Source organism: Melanerpes formicivorus, unplaced genomic scaffold (genome assembly GCF_026170545.1).
Source record: "Melanerpes formicivorus ecotype bairdi unplaced genomic scaffold, bMelFor1.0.p_v2 SCAF_66, whole genome shotgun sequence".
Classification (NCBI taxonomy): domain Eukaryota; kingdom Metazoa; phylum Chordata; class Aves; order Piciformes; family Picidae; genus Melanerpes; species Melanerpes formicivorus.
This window is the reverse complement of record NW_027142418.1, coordinates 509,045-526,549: the sequence shown is the minus strand read 5'-3', so window position 1 is coordinate 526,549 and position 17,505 is coordinate 509,045. Positions and strand designations below refer to the sequence as shown.

Genomic DNA, 17,505 nt, shown 5'->3' with positions numbered 1-17,505 from the left:
GGCTGGAAGGGACCTTGAAAGCTCACCCAGTCCAACCCCCCCCGCCCCCCCACCAGAGTGGGGTCACCTAGAGCAGGTCACACAGGAACACAGCCAGGTGGGGTTTGAACATCTCCAGGGAGGGAGACTCCACACTCCCCTGGGCAGCCTGCTCCAATGTTCTCACAGGGACAAAAAGTCTTCCTCTTGTTTCCATGGAACTTCCTCTGCCTCAGCTTCCACCACTGCCCCTTGTGCTGGCATTGGGCATCCCCCAGCAGAGCCTGGCTCCAGCCTCTGGGCACTCACCCTGCACATATTGATCAACATAAGATCACCTCTCAGGCCCCTTCTTCATCTTCCCCTGCCACAGAAGACTAACCTGAGACTGCAGCTTCTGAAAAGCACCAGGAAATACAGGAATAAAATGCCCTTACTTATTGAACTGTAAACCAGAAAAGCAACCCAAGCCCAGGGAAGTTTCTTAACCGTGCTTGAATTCAGAGCATTTTCTAGAGCTGAGGAATTCAAGTTGGAGCCTCAGAGTTTCCTGCCTGGAAACCAGGACAAAGCTGGCCAAAGACATGATTCTCATTGCACCCCTTTCTCCAACAACATTTCCATGTCAAAAAACCAACATCAAACCCCCTCCAATAACACACATGTCAAATGTTTGTGATCAGAAGAGCACAGGTGCTTGCCTGCAGCAGGTGTTACAGGCTTGCTGCCTGGGAAGGCAGCACATCAGAGCAGCTGCCAGGTCAGCCCTTCCTGGTCTTTTTTCCCCTACTATGACATTAAATCCCAGCATTGGGTTTGGCTCAAGAGCAGCCTGGAGAAGGCCTTGGGGGTGTCAGTTGGTGACAAACTCCCCAGGGGCCAGCAATGGTCCCTGGCAGCCCAGCAGGCAGCTGAGTGCTGAGCTGCATCCAGAGCAGGGAGAGCAGCAGCACAGGGAGGGGATTCTGCTCCTCTGCTCAGACCCCACCTGCAGCACTGCCTCCAGCTCTGGGGCCCCCAGCACAAGAAGCACCTGGAGCATAAGAGAGATATGGACCTGCCTGAGCAGGCCCAGGAGGGCCACAAAGATGATCAGGGGCTGCAGCACCTCCCCTGAGAGGACAGGCTGAGAGAGTTGGAGCTGTCCAGCCTGGAGAAGAGAAGGCTCTGGGGAGAGCCCTATCACTCTTCTAGTACTTAAAAGTTGCTTAGAGGAAAGATGGTGTGGGGCTCTGTCAGAATAGGCAGTGACAGGACAAGGGTCAAGAGCTTCAAACAGAGAGAAGAGTCAGGAAGAAATTCTTTACTGTGAGGTTGAAACACCAGCAGGGAAAAGCTGCCCACAGGTGTTGTGGATGCACCACCCCTGACAACATTCAAAGCCAGGTTAGATGAGGCTGTAAACAGCCTGGACCAGCAGAAGGTGTCCCCCTGCCCATGACAGAGGGGTTGGAACTAGATGACCTTTACAGTCCCTTCCAACATAAACCATTCTATGGCTCTAACAGTTCTGCAGCTTCAGTGGTTGAACTTGCATCACTGGTTTCATGCAGGCAGCAGCCAGCTCAGCTCATCTCATGCTGGGGGACACTGGAATTGTCTGGCAGCAGTGAGCACAGCTGCTTCTCTCCTCTCAATATGCCTCCCAGGGCAGCAGCCCCTGTGTCAGGGTAGTCTCTTTTGTGGTAGGGGCTTCAGCAGAACACTCAGGTTGGGGATAGAGAGGGAAGTAATCAAGCCACACAGAAACAAAGTTATCTATCATTTATTGCAAAGAGTTAGAGGTTTCAATCCACTGCCCTCTCCTAGCCAGAAGTATCTACTACAAGGTTTTCTTCTATACTTTGAAAAAGCTTAATCCTCTGCCACACACAAGGCTTCAGAGTTGCCTAGAGGAAACCACAGGCTGCCTTCAGGGGAGTATCTCATATCATGTGGGAATCCATCCAGTCACCTAATTTTTATAGTCTCATGTTAAATTAAGGCACAAAATTGACCCAAGTCCAAATGCACTCTTCTGAAATCACTTGCATATCTGGCACCCAGTCCTCAAGATGCCAGTGTACTGAGGTGCCCACAGCAGCCAAGGCCTCCTGCCTGTGCCCCAAATGACCTCAGTCCTAACTTAGTTCAGTTGACTCCCTTTATATGTAAAGCAGCTGGGAGCCAGAAATTAAAGAGGCCAAGGAGCACTACCACACTGACAGAGCTGGGTGCTGGCACCTCCTTCCCCCTCACATGAGACCCAGAAGAGGTACTGCCCATCTGCCCTCCCACAATGCTCATACTGGAACAAAAAACCCCATGGACAAGTTCCTTCCAAATGCCCAGTCCCACCTGCAAGAGTCACTGGAGCCTTTACCAAAGCCTTCAGGGAAAGGTGAGGAACACCTCCTGTGACTTCATGTCTCCAAGACAGGGTGGAACTTCCATCCTCAGGTAAGCAAATGCCAAAAGCAAACACTGGAGTCTACTGGCCAGAGCAGCAGAGTGGGGAGTGACAGGTCTTCACATCCCTGCCAGGCAGTTCCTGTGTCTGCAGACAGAGGAACCAGGTGCTGGATGGAGCCCTCCTCATCAGCACAGTGCTCTCCCAAGTCCCTGCTGAGCTACCACTCCCTGCCCACACTGCTGGCAGCACGCCTAACAGGTTAAGCATTGCACACTCCATCTTTCTAGGACCTGCCCCAGAGGGCCACTGCTAATGCAGGTCTGAGAGCAGCCAAAGCAGATGGTCCTTAAGGCCTGATGTGGAGACTTCAAAGGGAGATTTCAGTTAAAGGCCAGGTGATCACTGCTGCCCAGCACTGAGCCTTCAGAACCTCCTGACAGGCCAGAAAAATGTACAGCTAGAAGTTCAAGCTTTAGTCAACTTCAATCCAGTTCAAGGTCTGAGGACCAGTAGAGTGAGCAGCAGCTTTCTTCACATGCTCCCCTCAGAAGTCATAGAAAAGTCCAGGTTTGTGTCCTGCAACAGCTACAAGAGCTTCAAATTAACAAGGCTTTCAACACTGCTCCTGAACACCACACGATGTTCTTCCCTCTCACCCATCCCCACCTTGCCTGCACAGACGTTCCTGGAGGGCACAGGCTCTGGTAAGGCTGAACTGCCACCAGACAAGTCAATTCATTAAGGTCACTGAATGATGCCACACAAGTTATTACAACTCCAGAACAAGCCTGGAGGGCAGCAGGCACTGATGCTACAGTGATGGGGTCAGAGTGGCTGGAGAGCTCCCAAAGAGAGGGACCTGGGGGTGCTGATTGACAGCTGCCTGAATATGAGTCAGCAGTGTGCCCAGGTGGCCAAGAAGGCCAATGGCATCCTGGCCTGCATTAGGAAGAGTGTGGCCAGCAGGAGCAAGGAAGTCATTGTGCCCCTGGACTCTGCATTGGTTAGGCCACACCTTGAGTCCTGTGTCCAGTTCTGGGCCCCTCAGTTTAAGAAGAACATTGAGACACTTGAACGTGTCCAGAGAAGGGCAACAAGGCTGGGGAGAGGCCTTGAGCACAGCCCTGTGAGGAGAGGCTGAGGGAGCTGGGGTTGCTTAGCCTGGAGAAGAGGAGGCTCAGGGGTGACCTCATTGCCCTCTACAACTCCCTGAAAGGTGGTTGTAGCCAGGAAGCAGTTGGTCTCTTCTCCCAGGCAACCAGCACCAGAACAAGAGGACACAGTCTCAAGCTGTGCCAGGGGAGGTTTAGACTCTAGGTGAGGAGAAAGTTCTTCACCAAGCGAGCTGCCCAGGGAGGTGGTGGAGTCATCATCCCTGGAGGTGTTCAAGAGGGGACTGGATGTGGCACTTGGTGCCATGGTCTAGTCATGGGGTCTGTGTTGATAGGTTGGACTCGATGATCCTTGAGGTCTCTTCCAACCTTAGTTACACTGTGATACACCCCCCAGAGCATGTGCAGAACACAAAGGGAGGAGTAATCTGAAGAGGCAGGATCAGAGATGGGCTATAACCACGCACTGCACCTAATTCTCAGCAATTCATGTTACCCTGTGTGCTGTGGCTTACAGCAAGTCTTTGTGTAGTCCCTAATTTGCACTACGCACAAGCATTAAGCACAAAGCCACCCGTGGTAGTTGTGACTGCACTGCCAAAGGACAAGATATTCTCATCCTCTCTTCAGCTAAGGCAGCAAGTCTGACTGTAATGGAGAGAAAAGCAAGTTCCTTTTGTCAGGGCAACACTTGGGCTGCCACAGCACACAAACACCCATTAGGGCAGGGAGCACAACAAGGGCAAAGGCACAGAACCAAGGCAATTTTCCTTAATTAATCACTCAAGCCTGGAACAAAATCAGTCTCTTTGGAATCAGTTTCCCAAGCTGTGGGTATGCTCAGATGTTTCAGCAGAGTGCTGCACAGGCCTGCAGCCATGAGCTGCAGCTGCTGGAACACTGAATCACAGAACTGTCAGGGTTGGAAGGCACCTCAAGGATCAGCCAGCTCCAACCCCCCTGCCATGGGCAGGGACACCTCACACTACAGCAGGTTGCTCACAGCCACATCCAGCCTGGCTGCAAAAACCTCCAGGCAGGAGGCTTCCACCACCTCCCTGGGCAACCTGTGCCAGTCTCTCACCACCCTCATGGGGAAGAGCTTCTTCCTAACATCCAATCTCAATCTATCCACTTCTAGTTTTGCTCCATCCCTCCCAGTTCTATCACTCCCTGACACCCTCCAAAGTCCCTCCCCAGCTTTCTTGTAGCCCCCTTCAGATACTGGAGGGGCACAGTAATGCTGTGCTGCCTCCCACCCTTCTGCCCTGCTCTTAGGGCAGGCAGCATGGACTCTGCTCCCGCCACTACCACAGCTCCAGCTGTGATGGGTCACCCAAAGCCTTGCTCCAGCTGAAAAAAAAAATGCAGGTAGCAGCAGGAAAACCACTGCTAAAAAGCTGAGTGTTGTACAGCAACCTGTGACAAACAGCAGGACCTTAATCCTTCAGGCACACATCAAAAGCAGAACATTCACCTCCGAGGCAGGCAGAGCCCTGCTTTTGTGAAACACTCAGCCCCCAATACATGAAGCAACCAACAGTCACTTGCTCCTGACAGCAAACACCTGATTTCACAGAATAAGCTAATTTTGTATTATTTAGCTGAAGTAAAAAGAAATCCTTCCTTCATCTGTCTAGTCCTGCTGCATTTTAGGCAGTTGTAAGCACTTGACAGTGACATTTCCTGAGAAGGGCATTTGGACCAGCCCTGCTACTGCAGGAACACACAGAGCAGCTGCACCATGCTTGGTACAGAGCCACAGCTCTGCACCCCTGCCCTGATAAAAAGTTCACAGAAGATGTTACAGCTATGCTTATGGAGAGCTGTCTTACAAGAAACACATCAACCAACCCCCATATTTACACTCACATCCTCTGGGTGAAGGGGACACAAAAAGCCTTTTCAGTAGTTCTCAGGAGAGCTGACCTGCAGCAGGACATGCAGGCTCTGGGCAAGGTGAATTGGTTACTTCTCTAACCAAGCACAGCACAGCTTTCATAGTATAGTATAGTATCATTCAGGGTTGGAAGGGACCACAAGGATCATCTAATTCCAAGCCCCCTGCCATGGGCAGGGACACCCCACACTAGATCAGGCTGGACAGAGCCTCATCCAGCCTGCTCTTAAACACCTCCAGGGACAGGGCCTCGACCACCTCCCTGCACAACCCATTCCAGGGCTTCACCACTCTCATGGGGAAGAACCTCCTCCTCACATCTAGCCTGAATCTCCCCACCTCCAGCTTCATTCCATTCCCCCTAGTCCTATCACTACCTGAGATCCTGAGAAGTCCTCCCCCAGCCTTCCTGTAGCCCCCTTCAGATGCTGGAAGGCCACAATTAGGTCACCTGGGAGCCTTCCCTTCTGCAGACTGAACAGCCCCAACTCCTTCAGTCTGTCCTCATAGGAGAGGTGCTCCAGCCCTCTGATCATCCTTGTGGCCCTTTCCCAGAAGAGCACTACAAGAGAGCATTACTACTGTCTATGTGGTAATTTTAGGCTGATGCCCAGGAAATTTTCCACAGACTGAGTAGAAAGTGATAGAATGTAAAAGAATTACCACTGGATGTAAAGGGCAGATAAGGTCTAAATAATCCCAGTGGTCTGGTAACTAACACAAAGCTGGTTGTGTGAACTGACTCTTTCCTTTCTCTGCTCTAGCAGATACCAGCTGGTTGCTTCTGCTGGCTTGCTGACCTTGGCTGCATTTTTTTGTTGTGGCTAAGTACTCACAAGCTACTCTCTGCTTTTCCTCTTGTCCCTTGGACAGGGGGAAGGGAGTCGGGAGGGGGAAGCTGTTGGTGACCTCCTGGTTTTGTCCAGAGGGGTTCTTGTGTTGTTCACCAACTGTAACTATTGAATAGTTTGTACATATTAGTTTCATTTCATACTTCTAGATGGTAGTTTTGCTTGTAAATCCAGCCTCATTTGCTTCCAACTGAGCTGGTCTGGCAGCTTGACTTTGGGGGTTATTTCAACCCACCACAAGCTCATTTCCCTGCAGGTTTTCCTCTTCCCAGAAGCAGTCAGGAATCAAAGCCATTTACTCAAATACCCAACACTCACCTCAAAATTGACATAAACTTGGCTAAAGTGCTGCCACAATTCATAACAGGGTCAAACATTACTAAGTGTTTCACTTCAAGAAGTCAGGAACAAAGATCAGACGGAATTGACAACAAATGGCACACAGGTGTGAAGCAAACCTGCATTTGCCTGTCTGCTCTCCTCACTGATCATGAGTATTTTGTTTGCTGAGCAGGGATACAACTGAAGAGCAAAAGGCATTGGGTCTGAGGTTACTACTTCCTTGACAGGTGAAACAAGACCTATGTTGCCATACTATGGCACTTCATTTCACCCATGACTCCCACTGCACCTTTTACCCACCGTGTGACACAGCCCCTGGACCTGCAGGCACCATGGAGATGAGCAGAATCATGGTTATTTTCTTTAAGGAGTTGAATAGAAGTGATGCCACCACACATTACTACCCACCACCACCCAGGCACAAATCCAGGCTGGGCAGTGACTGGCTGGAAAGCAGCCCTGAAGAGAGAGACTTGGGGGTGCTGGTGGACAAGAAGCTCAACAGGAGCTCTCAGTGTGCACTTGCAGCCTGCAAAGCCAATCAGATCCTGGGCTGCATCAGGAGAAGTGTGGCCAGCAGGGCAAGGGAGGTGATCCTCCCCTTCTACTCAGCTCTGGTGAGACCCCACCTGGAGTACTGCCTCCAGTTCTGGAGCCCCTATTCCAAGAGGGATCTGGAGGTGCTGGAAGGTGTCCAGAGAAGGGCCAGGAGGATGAGCAGAGGGCTGGAGCACCTCTCCTATGAGGACAGACTGAAGGAGTTGGGGCTGTTCAGTCTGCAGAAGAGAAGGCTCCCAGGTGACCTCATTGTGGCCTTCCAGTATCTGAAGGGGGCTGGGAAGGGACTGCTCAGGATCTCAGGTAGTGATGGGACTAGGGGGAATGGAATGAAGCTGGAGGTGGGGAGATTCAGGCTGGACACACAGAGGAAGTTCTTCCCCATGAGAGTGGTGAAGCCCTGGAATGGGTTGTCCAGGGAGGTGGTTGAGGCCCTGACCCTGGAGGTGTTTAAACCCAGGCTGGATGAGGCTCTGGCCAGCCTGATCTAGTGTGGGGTGTCCCTGCCCATGGCAGGGGGGTTGGAACTAGATGATCCTTGTGGTCCCTTCCAACCTTGACTGACACTATGATACCACTAACTAACCACATACCTGGAGTAAGCCAAGTCACTGCCAACAAAACCCAAAACAGTTATTGTAGAAGGGTTTTGGGCTGCATTTAGTGTCAGCTGATTCGGAACTCAGGCTAAGTTCATCAATCCCAAAGCCAACTGGCTGGCAGCTGAGATGCTCAGAGGGGTTCAGTGACATGCCACATCCTGTGTCCACAACAAAGGTGGTTGCCAGACCAAACTGCATCAAACTCTTGGCATCTTTTCTATGGTTATGACCAGGAGCGAGGAGAAAGAGCAGCTGAAAAGCTATGCAGGACTCAAGCCAATTCAGAATGCACAGGAATCTCAACCAGCAAGCTGCTCTGGATAAGCATGCTGCCAAAGAGGACAAGGAGGTTTTTATTCAGGGATACAGGAAGCTCCTTAAAGGTTAAGAATTAGTCCATTCCAGGGTGAGGGACCAATCTAACACATAAAATGGGCTTTATTTTGTGATTTATATGGAAACTGGACTTTGAGACCTACAAACACTCTTAGGTATGAAGAGCTGTGGAGAATGAGGGTATACACCTTCCTTTTCACACACCCAACAGGCCATGCTCTTTCTCCAGCCTCAAGATCTTTTTCTCATTTGCTCCACAGAAGTGAAAAGGAGGCACAGAAGAGCTAAGACTTCTCAGTAAATCTACAGGAAAATCATGGCACCAGGTGCAGCAGAGAAGGGAGAGTACCTGTCAGCTTGTGGTTTTATCAGCTCCAGACTCCATCACAGAAGGAGCTGCAGCATTCATTACTGCAAAGAATTTAACTGAGGAGCTCAGGGCTGTCATAAAGGCAGGCTGCCCACTTCAGAGCAGGCAGGAGGCAAGCTTTGAGCTGGTTCCTCTATTTCAGAGCTACATAGGAATAAGCAAGCCACTGGAGAAAGGCTGCTCCTAGCTCCAGAGAACAAACTCCACTTCCCCTTCCTTGCCAAGCCAGGTTTCAGGCACAAATACACCCCACTGGGACAGCACTCATGTTTTCAGTAGGGAAATGATGCATTTCCAGCTGGAACTTCAATTTCACAGGTACAATTTAAAGAAGGAAAACCAGTTCTGCTTCTGCCTGCCTCTCCAAACAGATCAAACCCCTCCTATGGCAGGGCAATGAAGATGTCTCTTCCAGTAGGAGTGCCAAGTGCCACACATCCTGCATGACATGCCTCTGGCTGCCCTTTCCTTATGCCTACATGCTTCCTGGGTATCATGCATCAGCACTTGCCTTAGATTTGCTCTCTGGCCAGCCAGACCTACCCCAGAGCCTGCTGAACACAGGTGAGTACCCTGCGGCAAGCAGCTCTGCCATGGCAAGGCTAAAAGCCAAACTCCCCCTTATCAGACTGTTGCAGCAAGCTGTCCTCAGCACTCAAACACAAGCCTACCACTCCAGTGGGGCTCCTGAAGCATGGGATACCTCCTTCCTCATCCCTTCACACCTGATCCTTACTGTTGGGCCTCTGCACTCCCCCTGCTTATCCAAGAATCACTCTTCCCAGCCTCTGCAGCACCTCTTATCTCTGAGCATGCCAAAGCCTGACAACTCCAGTAACCAACAGCTGAATTTTTTGCCACCCTTCTCTTAGCACACTTCCCAGTGCCACTGAACTTTCCTCTGGTCTGCTGCTCCCTAACCACAACAGGGCAGCAGCCCATAATGTAAGCATGTTACACACAAGTCAGACTGCATAACCAAGTGCAAACACCACACTGAGATGACAGCTTGCAAAGCAACTTCTCCCTATCAGCTATGGACATGAAGCAACCAAAGGAGACCTGAAACACCCTTTACATCAAGTTCTGATTTTAAGTTATTTCCCTTTAGGTGAACCCAACCCCACATATTTAGCATGGAGAGTTTAGCCAGGATAGAGAAGGGCACAGAACCAACCTTCAGGCAAAAGGCACTCAGAGCAAAACAAGGTTTGTTTGATTCAAAGGCAGAATGTGAAGTCTGACCCAGCTCTATTTCATTTACTGAATTTGAGAAGCAGTCTATTAATAGTTCACTCCCATATCACTATCCTGCTTCTCCATGCCAGGGCAACAGCTACATTAACAAACACCAGGCACACATTCTGACACTAAAGCACAGCTACACTAATGGTTTGAACCTACTCTAGCTCAAGAATTAACTTGAAACAGACAAAATTAGTCTGACTTGATTTAATGAGCAGAGAGCAGTACCGGATTCCAGCTTTCAGATACTCTCCCTCCTTCTCCCAAAGAGCTTTCCTAAACTATCCTGTACATTTACACTACAAAGTTTCCCCAGTCAATAAATTAACAGCACAGACAGTAAGCAGCTACTACTGCAAGACAGCTGAATGGGGATTGAATGAGATGACCTTTGGAGGTCCCTCCCAGCCCAGGCCATCCTATGACTATGAATGCTGTCAGCCAACAAGGACATTAACTACTGCACCAGGGAAAAGCCTGAAGAAAGAAATCCTCTGAATGCTTGTTACAGGGGGCATAGGGCATCCTCCACCTTCCACATCACTTAATCCTACATAATTTAGTTCTGCCAGAAGTGACTTCCCAGACAGAGGGACCTGAACATGCTTTAGCAGCGTCCATTTCACAGGCTCCCACTCGCAACCACACAAGCATCTGCTTACACAAAAGTGTCTGAGCCACAGACCTCTATCACTGAGCAATCATCACAGCTCTTCTGAAGTGGAGACACAGGGAACAAAGTAGTTAACCTGGCATTGACAGCTGTCTTGCACACCGAAGGCAACCCACTTAGAAATAAACTGCATGCTTTACCTCCCTTTCTTCACTCAAACTAGACTTTTTGCTTCAAAGAATCATTATCAGCCTTAAAAACTAGAAATATAGGTCTAGCATTAACCATTTTAAGTCCTCTTTTTATTCACCTTGCATTAAAGCAGCCCATCTCCTCTTGTACTTATTCAGAGAATCACAGATTTCTTAGGGTTGTAAAGGACCTCAAGGATCATCCAGCTCCAACCCCCCTGCCATGGGCAGGGACACCTCACACTACAGCAGGTTGCTCACAGCCACATCCAGCCTGGCCCTGAGCACCTCCAAGGATGAGGCTCCCACCACCTCCCTGGGCAACCTGTGCCAGTCTCTCACCACCCTCATGGGGAACAACTTCTTCCTAGCATCCAATCTGAATCTACCCATTTCTAGTTTTGTTCCATTCCCCTCAGTCCTAACACCCTCCAAAGTCCCTCCCCAGCTTTCTTGTAGGCCACAATAAGGTCTCCTTGGAGCCTTCTCTTCTCATGCCACATTAAAATCAGTCAGTCTGGATGAGCTTCTCATTTAAGGAATGAAAACAGATGAAGCAAAGGCATTATCTCTTTCCATGTCAATACTGCAGAGGAACCAAATGAGTGTTCAGAAATGCCTCCACATTTAGAACTCGATCCAGTTAAGATCTGTGCCCTCCAAAAATTCTGAGCCCCTGAGTGATTTAAGACATACTGTACTTTCCTGTTTCCCCTTCGGTTCAGGCAGTTTGAAACACCTGGCAGTGGCACAGAGGGAACAGTGCTACAAAACTAATAAATCACTGATCTTGGAGAGAATTAAGTTTCCCCTACAGAGCCAGAGTATCAGAAGCTTGACTAAAGAAACCCCCCCCAGGCAGTGGGGGGAAACTTGCTAGCTAGGAGCAGAGTGTCTATTTGTGGCTGGTTTGCCATCACAGACCACTGGGTTTGGGAAAATGTCATCAGAGCTATTCTAATACCCAGGATTTCTAATTTCAGCTATGTGGGCGGGGAAGGGGCATTGACCTCTGCCATCCTTCACTCTGAAATGCTTCAAGTACCTAACATCCAATACCTGAACTGACCTTTGTCCCAGGAAGCATCAAGGACTCCCACAAATGCACCTCACACCTGGAGGTCAAATGTCCTGAAGAAACCAGGACACATCTAAGCACCAGCACAGAGTAGACAACAAGTCTTGGGCAACCAGTGGGAAAAGCCTGGCTTCCCTGCAGTGCTCAACAGGCATTTCTCACCTTCCCACCATGGGTATAGCAACAGCAGGAGGAGACAGTCAAATCCTTTCCACATTTTCAACAAAGAAAAGTAAAATGAATAAGCAGCAGCTCAGCAATCACAGCCCAAGTGAGAAGCACCAGGGCAAGGAGGCTTTTGCATTTGGGATGACACCAGGTGGGACTGCTCTGCAGTTTGCAGTTCCCAAAGGGAAATTGCATGGCAATTGCTACACCATTCATCTAGCTAAAAAGATGATTTGACTTGCCAGCAGCAGGTTGGCAAAAGCCTCTATTCCTTATTCATGACCTAACACTTTACTTCGGAGCATAACACCGAGGGCTGTTATGCTGAAGCCTCGCCACAGCAATTGTACTCCACCAATTAAAATTAATTACAGCTGTTGAAAACCTTCAAGTGCAAACTCTTCCAAACTGCAAGGGCATGCTAACCCTGCTCCAACACTTCAGTCCCAGGGGGGAACAATAAGCTTACTTTCTAGCTAGAATCTGACCACAGATTTCACATCTGCAGACAGGTCTAAACCCCAGACCTCGTTTTTGGTTAGCATTTGGATCCTACCCTATAATCTGAGTCACAATTTTGGTTCTGAACCCTAAAGCCATCTTTTTAATGAAATAAAGCCACTGAACAAGACTGGCTCACAAGGTCTTTGTGCAGACAGACAAAAAAGCGACAGGCAACAGCACAACAGGGCTGGAAAAAAACTGCTGAGCAAGGAGAGAGGATTAATGCCTGCATGGAACCTCAGTGCTGTTAGTTTTCAACTCTCTGGCTCCAGTAGTAACAAGCACGTTTGCATCTCCAGTAGAAAGAGAAAGCACAATCTCTTGCAATCTCTGGTAGGGGTCTCAGGAGTGTAAGACTGCATTTTGTCTTCAACAGCAGGGCTACGGTGGCTCCTGCCACGTTTATGTGAGCTTAGCATTTCTCCAGAGGAAGGGACAGGTCTACCTAGCACATCTGACACCCCACGCTGCAGAATTCCACAGACAAAGTGGTTACTCCACGGCACCCTCTGAATGTTTTCCTAATAGAACTCTCTAGATGAGCTAAGAGTACTCCACAAGCAGACAACACGGCTATTCACACCTTCCCCTGACTTCTTCCTTCAGGCAAACTCAGCCTAAAAGCAGAGGCTTTAATCCCATGGTGATTGAAGACTTGACAGATTCTCGAGCCAAAGTAGTGGCTTTCAAAATTGACATCCCATCTCACCTCTGGCATCACCTCCACATCAGCCCTGCAAGCAGCCAGCAGTGTGTGAGGGAGCCAGTAAGCCCTCACCTTGTACAGCTTGACACCAATCTCCCGACAGCAGCTGAATAATACAGAATTTTCTTTCTACAGTTCAAAGCCCAAACCAAATTCTGCATTAAACTGAAAATACCTGATGGCAGGATTGGATTGAAGCTGAAGCACACACGATGGAACCCAGTGGGAATTGAGGAATTATTACAGATGACTTCAGGTGCAGCCAGCTCAAGAATTCCTGAACAAGTGTAGCCAGGAAACCAACCACCAGGCAAGCTTCAGGTGCAGTTTTCCCTCCCCAGGCTCTTAGGTGCAAGTGACAGCCACTGGAATTTCAATGCAGTGTTCTCCACAACACTTGGCAGCCTTCTGTAGTTAAAGCTGCTACAGAAAATAGGCTGAAAAGACACCTCCTTCAGTTCCCCTGCTAGAACATACCCTAAGGCTGGCCACAACATGAGCTCCTGCTCTGTGTGATCACTTGACAGTGACTGCCCTGGCACTTCTGACCCCCCCCTCTGGCCACACCTGCCCTGGCCTCCCACAGCACCCCAGCTACCCTCCTCAGTCAACTCCAGGCTGCCAAGGCAAAAGCCTTACAGCTGAGATTGTTTCCAGCAGTAGCCAGACAAAGACCAAGCCTGCTCTCCACCCAGCAGCACTGCTCCACACAACTCCCCTTCAAATCCCCTTGGCAATCCCCTTTACCTTCCAGACTGGTGGGGAAGAAGGGCTGTTAAATCCCATCAGCCCATCATGGTCTCAGCTCTGTGGCCAGACCTGGCCCAGCTGCTATGGCTCCACATTCTGCATCCCTGGCTTATAAAAGCCAGGAGAACACATGATGACAAGGACTGAGAACTGCTCCCCATACTTCTCATTTAGAAAGAAGTGCTGCACTGATTTGTGATTACACTGTGTAATGAAATCATTAGGGAATGAAGATGTAGCTGTACATCCATCTCCACTTAGCCCAGGAAGCCAGGAGTGATTTACAGGTTGAGCCAACATTAAAATACAAACAATCAGGAGCTCAGGTTTATCAGCTCACATTTACATGCTACTCTCAAACACTCCCACAGGCAATAAAGCTCAGCCAGACAGAGGGATCTTAAGGACCCCCAGTTACAATGAGGAATTAAATCTTTCAGTTCCCACAAAAATGACAGAGTAACTCAGGTCAAGAAAAACATTAAGGAGAAAAAAAAAGTTAACTGTAATGTTTTGCTCTTAGCTGGTCTCATTCAAATGGCTGCCAACAGAAATGAGGTAACCGATACTAAAAGCTTCCCCTCCAAAACATTAAGCAACTACTGCTGTCGATTTTACAGACATGGGAGCACAAAAACAGTAAGAGAAGGCTAACAGCTATGCTCCAAACCAGCAAAAGACAGCATCCAAACCTTCACTCCTTAAATGTTACTGGATGGCTACACTAAAGATCAAGAGCTCACATCCTCTTTTTACCCACAACCTTCATTTTAAAAGCTATCAGGAGAGACAGGTCTCTGACCCAGCTGAAGCACTGGTCTGTGATACCTAAAAAGGCAAGCTCTCCAATACTGTCAGGGTTTGAGCCACAAGAAGCTGGTGACAGGCACCATTTCAGAGCACAGCAAAGGGCAAGCAAAGGGGCAGCAGATCTTCAGCCTTCATACAAGCACAGTGCATTATTTGTAGCAAAAGGAAAGCTGCCTCCTGCGGATGCACCCCGAGCTCATCCGCCTTTGGTGTCTTTTGAACGCAGAGCTGCTGCTCTCCAAAGCCTTAACACTGAGCAGCTGTGGGTAGGGGGGAGCAAGAACCTCCCTCCCATCAGCTCTTCTCAGCATGCTCTGCGCATTCCAGGAGCGCAGCTCGTGACCTTTTTATGCAATATGACAGATCCTCCGTGAGCATCATTAGTGCTGACAGCCAGATCCCGAGGTGAGAGGGTTAATGCTGGGAGGAGTGTACATAAGGTGGTGGACTGGGAGCCAATGAGAATATTGCGCTATAGTTAGACACTGGATACTAAGCAATGGTGGCTATAAAGGCTGCTCAAAGCCGAGCTTCTGGAGATGACACCCGCACGCTGCCCTTAGCTCCTAGGCTTACAAAGCAAAAAAAACACAGGAGGATCAGCTTGGCTTACCTGGAGCTCACACCACGCAACTTCCACCCACGTCTCAGTGTCCAGGCCCTTATAGACCGTTTTGAAGGATCCCCTTCCGAGTTCAATATCAAACTTCAGGAACCTGCCATCCAGTGAAGTGGCAACCGCTTTCATATCAGCCTCCTCCTCGGGCTCCTCTTTCTTAGCCTTACTCTGATCTTTAGAAGCATCCAATGCCTCTTTCCTCTCCACATCTTTGCCAGCTTCCTTCTGCTCCTCAGGGGCTGGCGCTGCCTTGAGCTCCCCGGAAGGCTCAGCCTCTAGGGACACCTTCTCCACAGCCCCTTGCCCGGCCTTTGCCCTCTCCGCAATTATCCTCCTGGTTTTAGGGAGCAAGATAATTTTCCTCTGATGCTCTGACTCGGGAAGGTCAAACGCAGGTTCCTCCTGATCCGAGTCCACCACGCTCCTCCGCAAGAACCGCTGATGGACCATTTTGGGATCCCTAGAGCAGGGGGCGCGGAGCGGCGGGGCAGGTGCCCCCGGGGCCCCCGGCATTGCAGCAGCGGCCGCCTCGCCACCGGCAGGCCCATCAATATTCATGCTCGTCTCCGCAGCCGGGGGATTGCTGGGCTCGGCAGTCGCTGGAAACCCGCCACGGCCGCCGCCGCCTCCTCCTCCTCTGCCTCCCCGCCGAGGTGCCGATCTGGCATCGCCCCCAGTTTCCATTAGGTCTGAGGTTTCAGCGCCCGCCGCCGCCCCAGGGCCGGGGAAGTCACCGTGGTCCATGCCCGCGTCGAGCGGCCCCACCGCCACCTGCGAGGGCAAGGCAGAGTACAGCGCCCTGACACACCGGCGGCCGCGGCTCCGGCTCAGCCCCGGCAGCCGGACACCGGTCCCCCAACCCGCGGCATCCCCGGTCCCAGCGCTACCGCGGGCAGAGCCACACCGGAGCTTGAAAACGGGAGGGCTGCGGCAAGCCAGGCTTCCCCGGGCCGAGCCGCAGCCGCGCCGCCAGCCCGCCCGCCCCCCTCCCTCCCCAGCCGGGCGGCCGCGCAGCGTAGCGGGGCCGGGAGCGCCGGGCGGCCCCGGGGGTGCCCCGGGCTCAGGTGCGCCCGCCTCACCTGCGGCGTGGGGCGGGCAGGGCCGCGCACAAAGGCGGCCGAGCCGCTCACTTACGTGCGGAGCGGGGGGCTGCCGTCCTCAGCGCCATGGACGGAGATGAGAAGGGCGGCGGGGAGAAGGGGCGGGTTCCGCCGTGTGTGCGCCTGTCTGGGTGTGCGCGCCGCGGAGAGGGTGCCGAGGGAGCCGGCCGCCGGCAGCGGGGCTCCGCGGCCCGCCCCTGCGCCGCTGCAGTGCCCGCAGTGCCGGTCTCGCCGCTCCGCTCCCGGCGCCTCAGAGCGCGGGCTGCGCCCCTGCCCGCAGCGAGCCCTGCGGCAGCCTCCGCCGCGCCACCATGGGCCACGGCCGCCCCCCGCCCTCCCCGGCCCGGCTCCTCCGCCCCCACCCCACCGCCGCCGCCGCGCTTTTGTCAATGGGAAGCGCTCCCCGGCGAGCGCCCCATTTAAGGCACCGGCGATAGGCGGCCGCCAATGAGGCTGTGGAGGGCGGCCCCCCCGCCCGGCCCGCCCCGCCGCAAACAATGGGAGGGTCGCCGCAGCCGGGGGCGGCGGGAGGGGCGCGGGGGAGCGGCGTCTCCCGCGGGTGGGAGCCCCCGCGCCGCGCCCGAGAGCAGCATCGTCCTGCGGGCGTGGGTCCCGCCGCGGTTCACGGCTCCACCTGCCCTCCCGGTTCGCGTGGGACCGGGGGTGCTGCGCCCCACAGCCCGCTGTGAAAGGACCGGTCCCTTGGAGGAAACCAAATCCTCCTCCGCCTCGCTTCTCAGCGTCCTTCAAGCGCGGAAGATGAAGAGGGAGCAGCTCGCACACGGCGCAGCACCCTGCCTTCGGTGCTGCGGACTGGAGCACACCGGCTGCCACATGGATCCGGGTTCTTCTTTGTCTGGGGCTTTTTCCTTCTTTCTTACCAGTCCCTGAGTCGTTTGATGAGCCTAGATCTCATGGTTCATTATGGTTGATACTTGGCATTAGACTAGAGTGAAGGAAACTTGGTTCATCTGTAGGCCAAGCCAAGATTTTCCTTAGGTTAGGCTGAAGATGGGACATTTGCTTTGTTAAAGGCTGCACCTATCAACAGCTGTGCCATGCACAAGGCCCTGGGGCCAGATGGCAAACACCCAAGGGTACTGCAAGAGCCGCCAGGTGTGCTCCCTGTGATTCTGCCATCGTTTACCAGCAGTCTTGGCTATCTGGGGAGGTCCCAGAAGATAGCAAATGTGATGCTGTTCTACAAGGAGGGCAGGAAGGAGGGCCTGGGTGATTACAGAGCTGTCAGTCTGACCTTGGTGCCAGGGAAGGTCATGGA

At 51.9% G+C, this 17,505-nt stretch overlaps 1 protein-coding gene across 13 annotated transcripts in view; it reads right to left on the bottom strand.

The window, feature by feature from the left end:
• The window catches only part of WNK2 (WNK lysine deficient protein kinase 2), a 134,705-nt gene extending 118,165 nt beyond the window's left edge, over positions 1 to 16,540 (bottom strand). For 7 of the 13 annotated variants that reach the window (XM_068162603.1, XM_068162590.1, XM_068162601.1 and 4 more), the window contains exons 1-2: positions 16,261 to 16,539; positions 15,121 to 15,897 (exon numbers count right to left, since the gene is read on the bottom strand). In XM_068162603.1, the coding sequence (XP_068018704.1) occupies positions 15,121 to 15,870 (750 nt within the window). In that variant the 5' untranslated portion in view covers positions 15,871 to 15,897; positions 16,261 to 16,539. Of the gene's footprint in view, positions 1 to 15,120; positions 15,898 to 16,260 lie in introns of all 13 variants that reach the window. The other 6 variants (XM_068162595.1, XM_068162599.1, XM_068162597.1 and 3 more) reach the window with 3 other exon arrangements.
• Positions 16,541 to 17,505: the final 965 nt, after the last annotated feature.